Source organism: Mus pahari, chromosome 10 (genome assembly GCF_900095145.1).
Source record: "Mus pahari chromosome 10, PAHARI_EIJ_v1.1, whole genome shotgun sequence".
NCBI lineage: Eukaryota > Metazoa > Chordata > Mammalia > Rodentia > Muridae > Mus > Mus pahari.
The window spans coordinates 53,762,886-53,779,789 of record NC_034599.1 but is presented as its reverse complement, the minus strand read 5'-3'; the positions used below and the strand labels follow the sequence as shown (position 1 = coordinate 53,779,789).

Sequence of the window (16,904 nt, the reverse complement as noted above, 5' to 3'; positions counted from 1 at the left end):
TACATACATGGCAGCTGATTGCAAGGGTAAGGAGATGAAGTGATACATACATGAAGTAATACATACATGGCAGCTGATTGCAAGCATAAGGAGATGAAGTGACTAGGAAGCTCGGATAATTGCTGATAGAAATGCAAGCAGCCCTTCCACTTTGGAAAATAAAATTACAAATATGTTAATCATGACTCAGGAGAGTCATTTATAATCAACAAAAACTTATATTCATTTTGAAACAATTAGAAGAATAAGTTTTTAAGTGTTCTCACCACAAAAAAATATGACTTATGAAGTAATACATGCTCATTAACTCAATTTAGCCAGTTCACTAAGTACATATTTCAAGGTATCATGTTGTGTATGATAATTTGTATTTGCCAACCTAAGTGTTTTAAAAATCCACACTCATATGTCTTGAACACAAATATTCATACTAACTTTATTCTTAATAGGCAACAATGAAAACAGCCCAGTTGTTTATTCATCAATGGTTGAATAAACAAATCCTGACCAAGCCATACAAGGGAACTCAGCACAGCATCCCATGGGCAGAGCTCAAAAGCACTGGGCTAAAGGAAGGGCATCAGGCAGCTGTGGACTAAGTGCTTCTGAGTCCACTTACATGAAATCTCAGAAGCAGCGAAACGTGAGGGCTACAATACCAGGCAGCTGGGAATCAAGTAAGATGAAGAAACTGAAGGAGGGGGTCAGGGAAATGTTCTGACTCTAATTGTTGAGGTGGTTGTAAGACCTCATTGACTCCACACTTAAAATTGATGAATTTTGCTGCATATGAATTACACCTCAATAGGAAGCATCAATAAAGCTAGCAATAGTAACAAAACCATGAGAAGCTAGAAACAAATCCAATGAACTGTAAAACCCGATGAAGACCGTAATAAAACCATATTAAAAGAACTGGCCAAGAGGTTCAAAGCTGGTGTGCTAGTGAGTGTTAACTATCAACTTGACACAGGCAACCAGAATCACCTGGGAAGAATCGTAATGGAAAATTACACAGATCTGGTTGTTCTGTGCTCATGTCCTTGGGAGATTGCCTTAACTGTTAACTAGTGTTGGAAGATGCAGGGCATCATGGGTGGGGCTGTTCCCTGAGCAGGGAGTCCTGAGCAGTATAAAAGGAGAAAACAAGCTGGGATTACGCAGTAAGTCAGGATCCATGTGTCCTCTCTCTGCTCTTGACTGTGGGTGTGACACTTGACTTCAAGTTCCTGCCTTGACTTCCCTGTAGTAATGGACTGTAACCCGGAAATGTGAGGCAAACAAGCCCTTCCTCCCTGATGTTGCTTTTATTTGATTATTTCATCACCACAACAGATAGAAACTGACAACTGGCATGTATTCCAGGTCCCTAGTCTACATATACAACCTCTTTTTGTAGTTACGTTGTGGCCCTATGGCAATGGAGTATGAAAGAAAGTGACTGAAGAACATAAGATCAGAGTGTGAGAGGTGCCTTAGGCAAAGAAGGCACTAAGGAAATTTCTAGAATTTGGAATATTTATATTGACAAATGTAAACTTCATTTTAATATAGAAAACATATGCTTATCAAAACAGATAAGGGTAGGGGGAGGGAAGGAGGAGGGAAGAAAAGGAGATGGAGGGGAAAGGAGGGAGAGAGAGCATGATACCAGTCACACATAGGAAGAGGATATTTGTGACACATAGTTAATAAAGAATTTATTGTGTTTTCCTAGTATGTGTAAAAGTCCTACAAATCAATGAAAAGACAAATGACAATAGAAAATGGAACAAAACCCATAAACTCATATTTCTCAGAAGTAAAAACACAAATTAGTATCTGAACAAAGTATATGGCAAATTAGTATATGAACAGAGACCCAGTCTTACTAGTAATTAGAGATTTGCTCATTAAAACACAATTAATAGCACTAGGCTGGGGAGAGGAGAAAGCCTGATGAACCCCCACGTTATTGGCAAGAATGTAGAGCAAGAGTAACTCATACCCTGCAGGTGGGAGTGTAAGCTGTTTAAACTACTTAAACAAGTTGGCATTATCTCATAAAAAGAAGATTAATTTGCCAGTAACTGCTCCACTACTGGATATGGAGCCTAGAGACAGTTCAGCAGGAATCTCGCAACTGGGAGCTTTTGGAACAATGGTGTTTGCAAGTGTGAGAACCTGACTTGCCTTTCCCATCTCCAGACTGGAGTCCTACACAGGTGAGACAAAGAAGAGACCACAGCACCCCACAGTGATAATGTCAAATGTACAACACAACAGCATGTGCATGTTTTAAAACCCAGAATCTGTTCAGTGAACTACTGAGCTTAGAGGAGTGTGGCCCACCCCACCCCAGGTAATAAAAAGACACTTCTTGTTGCTGTAACAGGGCTTACACTGTCCAGGCTGGCCTCAAGCTGGTTATATGGCTGCCTTTGACACCCCCCCCCGGCCCCTCGGCCTCCACCTCCTGAGAACTGGGGTTACAGTCATGTGCCACCATGCCTGGTCTTATGCAGTGCTGGGGCTGGAATCCAGAGATTTATACATTATAGGGAAGTACTCTGCCAACTGAGTGATATCCTCAAACCTATAGACCCTTATTGTAGAGAAATTTAAAACTAACAAACACACAGACTTGTTTCATATACAGACATTCTGAGCAATATTGATAACAAAATCCTTCACCCCTCCAAGCAGCTACTTCTAATTCAACTCCTCACCCTTGATACACAACCAAATACATTATGCAGAGACCTTATTTCTGTAAAAGGGAGTGGATGTTAGCCCTCAGATAAGTGATTCTGCCTGGAGAAGCATGTCACAGACGGCCTCAGAGAGGATGCCTTCAAAGGCGCTCTTTATGTTCTGTTTCTTAAACGAGGGGTAAGAGGCTAGTGTTGTTAATATCTTCATATGGAATGTGTCTTCTGCCTATCTGAAATATTCCACCTTCAAGAGAAAGAGAATTAGAGAATTGAGGTCAGCAGGGGCAGAGGTCAGCAGGAGAATGCTCAGCGCCTCACTGGGAGCTGAAAGCAGCAGAGTAAAAGAGCCTAGTCCATCAGAAGAGGATGAAGCCCCAGCCAAGGCTGAGGGAATGGGGATCCTGGGTTGAGAGAAAGTGTGTGAGGCTTTTGTCTACAAAGGGGGAAAGCCCTGGGTATGGTGAGGTCGCCCTGGAAGGGCACATGGAGTGATGAGAGAGGAGGCCAAGACCAGAGGCCCATCAGCACCAACCTTTGGGGAGAAGAGGAACTCTTACAGCTGAGTCTAGGTTAAGTAGGGATAGTGGGGACCCCAACTCTGGGGAGAACCTGACCAATGGGGTCTGAGACTGAGGAGAACAAGACCAGGCATGGACATCAGTCCTGGTTTCTCCAGTGTGGACCTAGAGGACTGGCTCAGAGCCTTTTCCGGGAAGGAGAACTAGAAGCCACATTGCTAGGGAGGAAGTGACTTCCAGGGTAAGAAGTGAGGCCAGAATGTTGAGACTGCCCTTAGGACATTCTGCTGAAGACAGCAATGTATAGCTCTCAGGATGAACACAGTCTCCAGGGAGCATTCTCTAAGTCCTTCAAATTTTCTTTGGAATGGCCTGGTGCAGACCTATGACCTCAACTATTCAAGAGGAGGCTAATGCAAGAGGATCTGGATGTCAAAGCTTGCCTGGGCTACAGACTGAACTCAAGGCCAGCCTGAGTAATTTAGCAAGACCCGTCTCAAGAAACAATGCAGAGGATGTAGCTCAGAATGGTACAGCACTTGCCTGGCCCTAGGTTTGCTCCCCAGACACATACACACACACACACACACACACACACATTTGAATTTTCCCATCTAGTGCCACTGAGGCCGTCTCACCTTTCTGATTGCCAGAAGAACAAGAGCTGTCCCATGGGGCTGAAGCTTGACGGGGAGGTGATGTTTTCAGATTTGGGGAGTGGGGAATATTTCACCACTGACTCTTTAAAATTGTTAGTCAATGGTAAGGAAAATAAACCAACCGCCATTTTCACTGTGGGTCTTCAGTTCTATGCAGACCATCACTCAATGTTATCATTGTTCCACCCTGCCTCTGTTTGCCCTGCACACAGGGGCAAGGCCTCTGTCTCCTGCTGAGTATGATCCAGCTCCCTCCACTCTGGCTGATGAGCATCCAGTGAGCACCAGCTCTGACCCTCGCACCTTTCCTGTGACTCACTGTCATTGAGGCTTTTGACTTTAGAGTTGGTGGAAAGCACCCAGGGCCTAGCTTACAGTAGGCACTTACTACCTGCCCCTGTGAGGTCTAGGAACAAAACAGCTGGTGTAGCCACTCACGTCAGTTTGAGACCTGCCTCTAATTCCACCTCACCCTAACCCACCTACAAAGGCTTCCCCCGGGGCCCAGAGGCCCCCTCCACCAGAAGCCACTGTGGTCCAGCCTAGGCTGCCCCCCACCCCACAGCAGCTGAGTTTAGCCCCGTCTATGTCATGTCAGTGGGGTCCCCAAGGAAGCTCTGCCACCTGGCCACAGGGGGCAGTTGTCATGGGGACGCTGGGCATGCCAAGCTGTCTGCTTAGCAACAGGACTCCTAGGCCTGTCACCACGGAAACAGCCTAGGCAAGCAGTGATGGGGAACAACTGGCCAGGTTCCCCACTCTTTCCAGAGGCAATCCCCCTCTTTACACAGGCAGGATGGTATTCCCCCACCAGCCAGGAAGCTGAAGACTGCTGTTCCAACCCCAGACACCTGCCCTAACTAGCAAGGTCCAAGGGCCTGTGAAAGCCCTCTACAGCCAAAGGTTAGGTAAGAGTGTAAGGGAGAAGTTAGTGCCACACCACCTCCTAGTGCCAGGCCTGACCTTGGACTGCTAGAGCCCCACATCTGTCCTCCATCCACTGGTGCCTGTGATGCTCTCCTCTCAACTGCTCACCTCCTGCCCCCAGATAATCGTCCTCTCCCGAGGGCCTGTCTACAGCAAGAGGGTGTGTCGCCTGCTCAGCATCTAGCTGGTTGGAGCTCATGTGTCATGTACTGGCGGCCTCCTCCTCCTCCTCCTCCTCCTCCGAGGACTATGGAGCTGTGACAGAGGCAGGGAGGAGGGCCTGCATCAGGGTCCTTCCACCTTCACACGACACTGGGGATACACCATCTCACCCCCGCAGGTTGGATGCTCCCATGCACAGGTCTGCATATAACTCAACTCCATGCTTCTGGGGGGAGGGTAAGGCTCATGCACATGTGTTCACAGCTGCTCAAGTGGCAGTGTCCCACTCCCACCCCCACATCCTCACTGGAGGCTCCAGGTTTCCCTGTGAACCTCACCACTCCATCTCTGACCCCCAAATAAGGCAGCATTTGCTGTAATTTTTTTTATTTAAATAAAATATACAAGACGGCGTGTTTGACCGTTTTTCTGTTTTAAAAGTGGAAGATTTGAAAATTGCTTGTAGAGGTTGTGGGGTGGAAGGTCCTGTGGACTGGACCTGGCCTCTCCATAGTCACCAAGGAGTTTGCCAGTGTGTCCGTGTTTATAAAATGCATGTATCATAGAGAAGGGTGGCTAGGCCAGGCCTGGTGACAAGGGACTCCTCACTCTTTATACCCAGACCCCCAGCTCCTCTCCTATATCTCTAGGATGGGCTACAGGTTCGGTGGAGTCCAGCTGGCTCCCTAAGCTCCCTTCCTTGGGGACAGAACACAGGCCTGAATGAAGACTGAGTCTGGGAGCCTTCTCCCACCCCTGTATAATCTAGGGCTCCTGCAGATTTTCTAGGGCACCAGGGCCTTCACCCTTTCTCTCCCTGCAAGCCATCCACAAAGGATTCCCTGTGGCACCCCAGGGCCAAACCTGCTCATGCCACCCTTCCGGCTGGTGCATGGGGACGACAGGCATGGTAGAACCAGCCCCCCTTCCTGCACGGGCATCAGAGTCCTACCTGCTCCGACCCATGGATAGGGAAGCCGCTGGCTGTGCCTCCACCAGGGTCCTGACATCTGCTTCTAGTTCAGGGTCAAAGCCACAGATCAGCTTAGCCTCTCATCCGAGGTCCTCCTCTGGTCCCCATCCTCTGTCTCCCCCAGAGGCCCAGCCCCACATCTCAACATCACTGCGGTAACCTCTCCTATGCAATCTCTCCTCTCTAATTCCTTTCTTTACCCACACTTCCCATATCCCAAGGCCCGACTCAAGCCCACCACTGGCCACGCACCTTCCTCCAGCCATGATGGAGGCCCAGCCACCTCCTGAGTCCTGAGAGTTTTAAGTCTTGGAGCCCTCAGCTAAAGTCCCCTGGGCTCTCACTGGAGCAATGGGCTAAGTTTATGAGAAGGGGGGCGAAGAAACATGATTTATTGAGCACCTACTATGCTGTGTGCCAGGCACTGGGCTGGACGTTTCACATCTTTTTCTTATCTGGTTCTCACTGGTCATTGTGAGGCAGTTCCATAGTTCTTATTTTACTAATGAGGGAACAGAAAGGTCAGATAACTTGCCCAAGGCCACACAGCTAAGAAGTGGCAGAGCTGAGATTTGAACTGAAGCCCGACTGTCACCAAGCTCCCATCTCTTCCTCCTGCACTTTGCCTAGGGACCAAAAGCTAGGGCTCTACCAAACACTGTTTTCTGATGGGAGGAATACAGGCTTTTAGCCTTAGGGAGGTTGATCTGCAGCTCAGACCAGACCAGCTCTGCCACTCCTGGTTATGTGATTCTAATCAGCCCTCAGTTTCCTCACCTGTGAAATGGGAGAAACGATAATCTCCACCTCCCAGTCTGTGGTTATGTATAACCAGTGCTTGGCACAGAACAGACTCAATAAATAGGCATTCCCCTTCCTTCCCATTGTACAGCTGGAGAAACTTCGGGCCACAGAGGCGACAGGTGTGCTTGAAGCCCTGGGAGGTGAAAGGCTCTGCCTGGAGTCTTCCCCTTCCATGGGACTAGAGGTTGGGCTAGAACTGGGTTGCAGCCCAGAGATGGGGAAAGAGGGTCTGCTGCAAGGTTCCAGGGGTCCCCTTCCCTGAGAGCTGGGAGAGAGAACTTCCCCCAGAGCCTGCAGTGCCCAGCCTGCGGGCCACAGCAGATTGCTGGATGTAAGGTGACCTGGGTGTCCTGGCAACATGGGATTAAACTAGACTGCGCACACATGTGCACACATGTAAGCTGATATCTACACGGCTCTACAGAGCACTACATAGCTATACATAGACACATCTTACATACATATACATATTCATATACATATCTTGCTACGTTTACAGTTAAAAAAAAAAAAAAAAAAAGCAAGGCCCTCAAGGGCCCTTTGTGCCCCAAGGGACTCAGGCGCAGGAGGCTCCTGGGAACACACTCCAGGGCAGCCCCCAGCAGAGTGGGCTCCAAGTTCACAGCCAAGGAACTGATTGATGGTAGGTAGCTCTTGCTCTACAGGACAATACAATGACAGGTCTGTGCTAGGACCCAAACTCAGGTCACCCCACCCCTGCCCTGTCCCCAGAGACCCTGCCTGCCTTCCTTTGGCTGTTGCCTTTGGGCCTTGTCTGCTCTCCCCTCCCTCCCTCCCTCCCTCTCTCCCTCTAGTGCTGAGTATTAAAATAGTCTATAAAAGCAAGTGACCAAAAATCTATAGCTCTAAGAATACCTGGTTATTTTCTGCTGTCTTTTTGTTTTTCTGGGGTATGTTTTTTTTTTATGGTTATTATTGTTGTTGGTATATCTCCTAATCACAGTTAAACCTGAAGGAAGAAAGGAGCAAGAAAAAGAGGGAGGGAGGGAGGGCCCAGCTCATAAATTAGATGGCAGTTTGGAGCGTACTGGCTCAGACCTAGTGCCAGGTTCCCTCTGGGGTGCAGCAGTCAGAGGGGGCCCTCCAGAAGAGGCGGCTCTTGCCCCAAACAAAGAAAGTGGGGGTGGCAAAGAACCTGAGGATGTCTTCCGAGGCAAAGTGACATGCTGGCCTGGGATGGCACCATATGGCCTTCCAGGAGGCCCAAGGCCCCCACTACTCCCACTGCCACCCCCAGCTCTGGGGTAGAGTGAGAAGGCAGCCACCGACTCCCCTGAGGAGTGAGGCGAGGCCCTGCGGAGAGTCTGTGCTCCATCCTGGGGGAGGGCTGGCTGAGAGGCTGAGATGAGCTTCAGGTCCTGTGTGAGGCGGCCGGGGGTGAGGGGTGGTGTGCCCCTGCGCTGTGGAACCTGGGGAGGCGGAGGGCTGGATGCAGGTGGCAGGAGCAGGGAGCCATGGGAGCCAGAGGCCCGGGGTGGGGCACTCGGGAAAGTTCTTGGGGGCCCCGGGCTGTGGCCCGGAGGGCTGAGGCCTCCTCGGGGGGTAAAGGCTACAGGAGAAGCCCCTCCAGAGGCCCCTGCCATGAAGGATGGCCGTTCAGGCCGTGGGGGTGTCTCTGGTGTACTTGGTGGACGGGCTGCCAGACCTAGGGACAACTCTCCAGGAGGCTGGCCCAGCTGCCCAGGGCTGGATGATGGTGACCTGGAGGAGGGTGGGGGCGGCAAGAAGTGCTCCAGGAGTCCCAAGCCTCCTCGGGCCCCAGGCAGTGGGGGTGGCGGCTGGGCAGCCTGTGGAGAGCGAGCGCCTGGTTGCAGTGGGGTGAGCAGCGGGGAGTCAGAGGATGACAGGGAGCCACCCAGCGCCTTGTGAAAGTGGCCGAACCCAGTGGTGGCAGCGGCAGTGGAGGTGGAGGGTGTGGGGGCTGATGGGGAACCGCAGGCTCCTGGAGGTGGGGAAGAGCTAGAGGAGGGCAGGAGAGGGCTCAATCCAGGAGGTGCAGAGAATCCAGCCAGCTGTTGGATGTGGAAGGAGGATGAAGACGGTGTGTCCACCTGTGAGGGGCTGCTGGCTGGTGAAGCAGAGCCCAGAGCTGAAGGGATCAAGGACTGCAGCCTCCTTGGGTGCCTCGGTGTCTGTCCAGCCCCAAGATTGCCCAGCCCAGGTCCGGGAGGGGGCCGGAAGATGGCGGCGGGCAGGCGGGGGTGGTGTGTGAGGGCTATGGCCACCGAAGTAGTAGCAGCAGCAGCCTGCAGTGGCGCCTGGATCAGTGGGGTCCATATAACAGGCGTGGGGGTTGGGGTGGCTGAGGCGGCAGCCTGGACTCGGTGAGCACAGTGGGCCATCTCACGGTCATGCCGCACGATCTGCTGGATGATCTCGTTCTCCTGGTAGTTGAAGACGCCTGAGTTGAGGTCGTGCTGCACCTTGTGGAGGAGGATGGAGTTCTTCTTGCCTGAGCCATAGAACAAGAGCTGACACTCAGGCCACGCCCAGGAAAGGAGACTTGGAGACTTGGAGTTTGCATGCTTGCTCCCCACCCCACCCCCCACCCCGCCTGCACATCCTGCCCCTCACCTATGCGGTCCAGGCGGTCCAACGCAACCGTCTCAAAGGCCCTCCGCATCATGGGATACTCCTCCAGCACCTCATTGAAGTTGTCCACACTCAGTGAGTAGAGGCGGCAGTAAGTATCCGCTCTCACGCTGGCTGTGCGCCGGCCCCGGGTCAGCAAGCAGATCTCTGTGAGTACAGCCGGGCTCAGGGTCAATCCAGCACAAAACTTCCAGGCCACCCAGAGCTGCGTGATCCTGACCTTGGTCTCCACTGGTGGCTGGTACAATGAACTCACTAGGCTGCCTGCTGGGTTGTAGTCATACTGGGTACCAGCAGCTTGACACCCATCAACTGGGTGTCAAGTTGTTTCTATCTCTGGGGCCAACCCCCCTCCAATGGACAAAATGTCTGTGCCCACCCCATATTCCTAGGCTGAATTCCTGGTTCTCAGGGTGATCTGGTACTTAGAGGTGGTGCTTTGGGAGGGGGGGTGATTCATACCTTTATGGAAGAGACTAGAGAAGGGGCAGGTCAGATGGCTCAGCACTAAGGCACTTTCAGGCCAAGTCTGATAACGTAAGTTGGGTACCCAGGACCCACATGGTAGGAGAGACTTGACTGCCCAAGTTGTACCCTAACCTCTACATGGGTATGGTGGTGTGTGAGAATAGGTAGGTATGGCTGGGTATATGCAGGCTCAGGCATGCACACAAACATAATAGAAGAAGCAAAGGAAACAATACAAGTGTTCTTCCTGCCATCTGAGACAACAACAACAACAACAACAAAAACCCACAATAGTCTTACCACTAAGAGAACCCTCAAGGGAACCCACCACACTTGCACCCTGGTCTGTGACTCCCAGCCTCCAGAGCTGAGAATCCAATTTCTATGGTTTATAAGCCACCAGTCTTAAGTACTCTATTAAAGCAGACTGCACAGACAGACACCCCTATACTGGGCTCACAGATGCCCACTTCCAGGCTGTGGCTATGAAAGGTCCCTCCATGCTTCTGATCTTAGGGTGTCTAGCTTAGCTCCCAATTACCCATGTTCTCCTGGGGCCTCCTGGCTGTCTCACCTCCAAAATAGGAGCCATCAGCCAGCTTGGTCTCCTTGTTGCCCTTCGTGAGCACACTGACCACGCCGTGCTGGATAAAGTACATCTTCTTGCCGATGGTGCCTTCGCGGATGATGTAATCCCCAGGCTGGAAGACCTCGAAACGCAACTTGGTCAGCATGGACGTCACAAAGTTGGGATCTGCGTTGGCAAACAGTGGCATGGATGCCACCAGCTTTCGGCAGTTAAAGTTGATGATCTCCTGCTCCACGGACAGCACGGGTTGGGACACAAAGAAAGAAGAGGGTCAGGGAACTGTGTGCCAGCGAGGCCTGGCACTGCCACCGCCCACCCAGGCTGCCAGCAGCTCACCTCTCGAAGTGGCTCACTCAGCTCACCCAGGATGCTTTCCTCGTCAAACATCTTGCCCTGGTAGCGGTGTTCATAGTAGTCATGGATGCGCTGCCGGGTGTCAGGTGGGAGCTTGTGGAAGGACATATACTGCTCCACCTGTTTATACTGAGATAGGGGAGACAGACAGGAGTCACCTCCAGGCACCCCAGGCTGGTAGCCAGAGGCACACTCCAACCCTGGGGCCTTCTTAGCTAACTTGGGCTCAATTTAATGTAAGCACACTGTGCCCAAAATAATGGCCCTGACTCCCAGCTCTGCAGGGTGATGGAGGTAGGGAGAGAAGGAAGGAGGCTTCCATCCATGTTTGGTCCTCACCGTGCCCAAAATTATAAAGATGAGTGGGAACAGGGCTGTCTATAGCCACATACAGGCTAATGACTGGGGTTGGGGGGGGGGGTTGAACGAGTTTCCTCTAAGCATACTGGAGTCACCAACTCCTGCCCGGAGAAATAGACCCAGTAGCAGACAGGGTTGCAGTGGGGCAGAATACAGGAAGTGCAGGTGAGAACACATGACTCTGCAAGCTGAGTCTGTAGATAGATATGGCCTCAGCTGAGACCTTGAGGTTCGGTGGTGGAGGTAGCTGTTGTTATTGTTGGTGTTGGTGGTGGTGGTGATGGTGGTGGTGGTGATGGTGGTGGTGATGGTTTTGGTTCTGGTGTTTTGAAACACAGGGTTTCTCTGTGTGGAGTCCTGGATGTCCTGCCTGGAACTCACTTTTGTAGACCAGGCTCGCCTCTAACTCTTGAAGATTCTGCCTCTGCCTCTGCCTGAGTGCTGGGACTCAAAGCATGTGCCACTTTTCCCGGCTGAGTTTGTTTTGTTTGTTTGTTTGTTTGTTAGTTTGTTTAACGGCAGCTCCAGTAGACAGGCCTGGCAGGGCAGTAGCCTCCTGGCCAGCCATTGTGACAGAGGCAGCCTGCACATTTGGAGTTGTGTTTTAGAGCAGTGCCTCTCAACAAACAGATGGAGAAACACCGGGCAGGACTTAGAAGGCTGCTGGAGTCGCCTAGGAAAGAGATGGGTGGGGGTGGGGCGTTTGAGAAAGATTTTTAGGTAAATCCTGAAGACTTACCCAAGAATAAAATACGGGAAATTCTTGAAGAAGTCACAAGCAGCTTCAGTCTGGTTGTGGTGTAACAGACCACATAGCCTTTGCTACACGGATCCCTGTTGTGTATACCACAGGCTGGGCCCTGATGCTCACCTAGGCCTGACCTGAGACCTGCCCTTTATGACCTGACTCCTATTCTATCTGACCCCACCTCCACCCCAACTTCCTGCTAGCCCAGAACATTGTTTTCTACCATCTTCCCCAGCACCACTGGCCTAGAATTCTCTCCCACTTTCTCCTTCTGCCTCCTCAAAACAAGCTTTCCTGCTTTCCCTCCTTCCTCCTTCCCTCACCCCCCTGCATTTGACAGTATCATCAAACGAGGCTGATGGCTCCTAAGGTTTTTCAGTAAAATGGGCAGAGTGGCAATTTGGTGTGGCAGGGGAGTAGGGAGACTACTCTGATGTTATACACGATGGGGTGGGTGGTCCACAGGCCACCCAGGAAACACTGGAGCTGAGAATGGGCTGGGCTGGGCTGGTGATGGCAGGAGCATGTGAGGGTGGTGTGCAGAACATGACACCTGAGAAGCCTCAACAGGGTCAGAGCACTCAGGGTCCTGAGGCGGGAGGCCAGCAGGGAGGACCGGCCAGAGCTGCGCGGTCCTAGAAACCAAGTGGGAAGCTAAGGAGTGGGAGCCTGGTCACACTGACAGCCTGCCCGGGAGGCTTCAGAACCTTACTCGATTTAGCAACAATGAGGGCAGTGGTCCCTGGAAGTAAAGAGATAACTCACCTTCTCCCTCCACCACAGAAGAAAGGAAGGAAGGCTGTGTGCAGAGCAGAAGGTGTAAGTCGGGGACTTGACAAGGCTCACATCTAAGACTGCCCACCACAGTACTGACAGTTGTGAGCCTGGTACCCATTTGCTGCCTAGGGATGCTGGCCAGGTATGCATCCTTCTGCACGGGCACAGTGACCAGATCCTCCCGAGAAAGCCCTGGGAGGGCACAGTGACCAACCTACCTTCTCCTGGTACTGGCGCCGGGAGGAGTCTAGCGACTGGATGAGGGCGGTGGCATGGCCGATGAACATGGCATAGCAGGTGGCCCCCACGATCATGCTGAGCATGGTGAGCCAGACGTCAGACATGCCTACGGGTGCCTGCCGACCATACCCAATGCATAGCATGTGGCTCATGGCCTTGAAGAGGGCGTAGGAATACTGCTTCCCCCAGGAGTTATTCTGCACACAGAGCACAGGAAGGCAAGTAAGCAGGGATGGAGAGAGTAGGCCTGGGCCAGTAACAGGGAAGGCCCTTCTTGCTGGCATCTAGAAGATTCCCTTCCAACCTTGAGGCACAGGGCTCCCCAGTGTTGCTTTAGGCTGAAGACCTCCAGCGATGGGCAGGGAACTCATGGTGGTTGTGGACGAAACCTAGACCTTCCTATTTACACTGGGGTGGAGAAGGAGAAGCAAGGACCACACCAGAAGATACAGTAAGAGAGTGAGCCAGCTGGCCCTGGCCTGACCTAAGGGACAGGGAAGCTAAATTCTCCTGGCTGGGTCGCATATGGCCCCAGGCTGAACCACCCTGCTGTCTTTCCCTTACTAAGTAGCTCCATCCCTATCTCCAAACAGCTGCCAAATCGAGCCCATTTCCCCACTGACCTCAATTATAAAGCTAGCAATGCTTCCCCTAGGGGGATGGCTCTGCAGGAGCCAACGTCACTGGCCTCTTTTTGGGTGAGCAACAGTTGGAGCTTCCTGTGCTCTCAGAACCCTGCTTGTCTGCCCAGGGCCTCAGCCCCTGGTTCTCCTGCCCCTGTCCCTGAAGGTGGACTCTCCTGGGTATATAGTGTGGGCCCAGAGGATGGAATCAGGGAGGGAGACTCTTGGCTATTTTTGTCTCCAAAGTGTCTCAAGGAAGGCTCCTTGTGGGAGCAGGGTCTCAGAAAGGTCACCTTTTGAATTTAGCACATGTGTGGGCCTGTTATGTTCACACAAATAGAAATAATGCGCCCCCAGTAAGAAGGATCACCAGCTGAACCCCACTCCTGGCCCTTCCCCCTCCTCTGTGTTTCCACTCAGAAGTCAAGGTGTTAGAAGCAATGTAAAGTCCACAGAGCCTGTGCCTAGGTCCCTAAGCATGTCTACAGCATCTGGAGGACATCAAACCAGGCCTGGGCCAAGTTCAAGGTCACCATCGTGCCTTGAGCTGAGCTCATTTGTGGAGCCTGTGGTTCAGACCACACTAGGGTGGAATGGGTAGGACTATTTACCCAGGGTGAAAGAGGCCTGGGCCCCAGCCTTAGGGCAGCCCCAAGCTGTCTTCTGTCAGGGGTTCCTACCTCACTGCTGAGCCTCTGGGAACAGGGGAAATTCAACCCATATGGCAGATTCACTTATTAGCTCATCAGAAGGCTATTAAAGGCCCGTCTGGTTCTGAAGCTGCCTCAAGGCCTCTTTCACTTCTTTCAAAGCCCGTTTTTCATCCCATGGGGCCCTGGAGATTTGCCTTCAGACCACACCACACTGAATAGGAGGAGAGGCAGAGGTTCAGTGGTGCCAGAGAAATACCCACGGGGATTGCTTCTTGGGAAACCCTTTCTGTAGCTGGGGGCTCTGTTCTAAGGCTTTTGGATGCATCAAACCCGATTCTCTCACCCATGCACAATGTTGGAGAGAGTCACCCTGCAGCCTGCCCACATGCCATGCTCAGTCCTGCACAGGAGGGCTAGTGTGTGGGTCTCTTTAGGGCATTGGGACACTCAGCTCTGCCTGTAGAGCACAGAGGCTGTGTACAAGCGTGGAGTCTGCCTATGCTGCTAACAGTGCCCTCATGGCCTTTGGTTCTCTCAGCTCAGCTTCTAGGCAGCAAGGTAAGGGAGACAGGAGCCATCAGCCTAGTTTTGTCCCATGATCACAACACAGAGTCGTAGTAGCCCAGGTCTTAGCCTCTGTGGGTAAAGCCAGCCCAGCTGTCAAAAATGCATGGCTAGATAAGAAAAAAAGCTAGAAGGCGCACAACTCCAGCAAGAGTTCTGTGAATGACTTCTTGTGCTAGGAGGGAAAGCTCAACATGAAAAGGACAGGGCTGTGTGTCCTTAGGTACGGGGCCAGCATCTCACGGTCCCACCTGTTGGGATTCAGGAGCTGCACAGCCTCTCTACCCATCCCTGCTTCTGGAGAGGAGACATCTAGCCCAGCGTGGCAGTGATATGTACTTACCACCATGCCATTGATGGACACCCAGCAGTCATGGGGGAAGTCCTGCAGCATGGGTACCAGGAACTGTAGGCAGCCATCCCAGTGACATAGCAGGAGCATCATGCCAATGAGGTTCACGATGCGTACCACGGCGCTGGCCAGGTCATAGGTCATGTGGAAGATCTGTGGAGTCGAGCCATTGCATAGACAAATAAGCGGTCAGAGTGGGTGTACGGGCTGGGGCTGGGGAAGGAATACACTAAGCAAGACCCAGAAGAGGCGGGCTGGAGGGCATCATCGTGACGTTCCTGGCATCTGTGCGGATGCAGATATTCTCCCGTGGGAGGTGCAGCCATCCAGGACAAGAAGTGGGCAGAGAGGCCACCTCATCAACATGCTGAGGGCATGCGGACTCCAGGGAGAAGCCACCTAGCCCGAAGCACGCTTTGAATCATGTTCTGAAGTCAGGTCCTGGCCATTAGTCCTCCCTAAATCTATTACTAGGACATCAGGGCCCAGCCCTGGGAACAGCAAAGGGGCAGCAAGGGCCCACAGGCTTCATGCTCAGATAGATCTCGAACCCAGGCCTAGTTCTGACCAAACCCCTAGCTGTGCTGCCCTGAGGAGATTCCCATACTTCTCTGAGCACGTTCCCTCCCGTGGAAAATGGTGAGAAAAATTGGTAACTGAGTGGTTGTCAAAATGATTAAATTATACATACGAAGTACTTAGTTCTGAGTATAGATGTATTCAATAAATTACAAGCCATTATGAGACGATGTTATTAACAATTAATCTTCACGATTAGTTCATACGCATTAGTAATACTGCTGGTTCTTACACTTGAATCAGCTGCGGCAGTACCTACACCCCAGCCTGCTGCAGCCTGCCTACCACCAACCTGTGTGGTTCTGTGTGTGAAGCTACAGTGTGGCAGGGCCTGGCCAGAATGGGTGCAGCCTAGCCTCTCAGGTCCTGCCTCTTCTTCCAAAGCTGCTGTGCACCAAATAGCGGCAGAGACTTGAGCCCAAGGTTACGGGCCTTGAGGGGATAGAGAGAGAGAGGTTGGGAAAAGCCCAGGGAGCATGCACGAGTTCTGGCCTCTAGTCTGGGAGACAATGGGGTCTCTCTAGCTCTCTGTCCCTAGTTCTGATACTTCCATACTATCCCAGGAAAATACATTACTCCTGAATACGGGGGTTGGGGTCCAAATTACAAACCAATAGATGCCACTTCAGACCTAAGCCCATTCCAGAAGGGAAGCTGCGTCTAGAGACCTCAGAGTACATCAGTTCTCAGTCTGATGTCCCTAAGGCACTGGCATGAGAGACAGCGGTCGTTTCAGGTAGGACAGCAGTCTTAAGGGTGTGTGCTGAGCTGAGAACCACAGAGGTAGGCCTGCCCCCTAGTCCAGCACAAGGGAATTCCACAAACCTTAGTTCCTCATAGCTTAATGAGGCTGGCAAGCTGATAAAAGGCCGATGAACAGAACCCATACTCACAATGCCCTGAGAAGCCAGCGTAAAGCTGGGTTTGTCAGAAAACCACAACAGGGGCTGGAGGGCTGCAGAGCACTTAGTCAGCAAAATGCTCGCCATGGAAGCATGAGGACCCTAATTCCATTCCCCAGGACCCACATTATAAAGCCAGGCTGCACATTCTTGTAATCCTTGCACTGGGAAGGCAGAGGAGGATCTCTGGGGATCCTTGACCAGCTTGTCTAGTGTGCTTGGTGAGATTCAGGCCAATGAGAGACCATGTCTCAATAACATGGTAAATGACACCAAGGAATCACATGCAGAGAGACACAAAGACACAGAGACAGAGAGAGAGGGGGAGGGAGAGGGAGAGGGGGAA

At 51.9% G+C, this 16,904-nt stretch overlaps 1 protein-coding gene across 1 annotated transcript in view; it reads right to left on the bottom strand.

The window, feature by feature from the left end:
- Window positions 1-226: 226 nt before the first annotated feature.
- Hcn4 (hyperpolarization activated cyclic nucleotide gated potassium channel 4) overlaps window positions 227-16,904 on the bottom strand; it is a 45,724-nt gene continuing 29,046 nt past the window's right edge. Inside the window, exons 3-8 of the mRNA XM_021207129.2 lie at window positions 15,069-15,230; window positions 12,864-13,082; window positions 10,743-10,889; window positions 10,392-10,632; window positions 9,332-9,496; window positions 227-9,209 (exon numbers count right to left, since the gene is read on the bottom strand). Of these exons, the coding sequence (XP_021062788.1) occupies window positions 7,756-9,209; window positions 9,332-9,496; window positions 10,392-10,632; window positions 10,743-10,889; window positions 12,864-13,082; window positions 15,069-15,230 (2,388 nt within the window). The 3' untranslated portion in view covers window positions 227-7,755. The remainder of the gene's footprint in view (window positions 9,210-9,331; window positions 9,497-10,391; window positions 10,633-10,742; window positions 10,890-12,863; window positions 13,083-15,068; window positions 15,231-16,904) is intronic.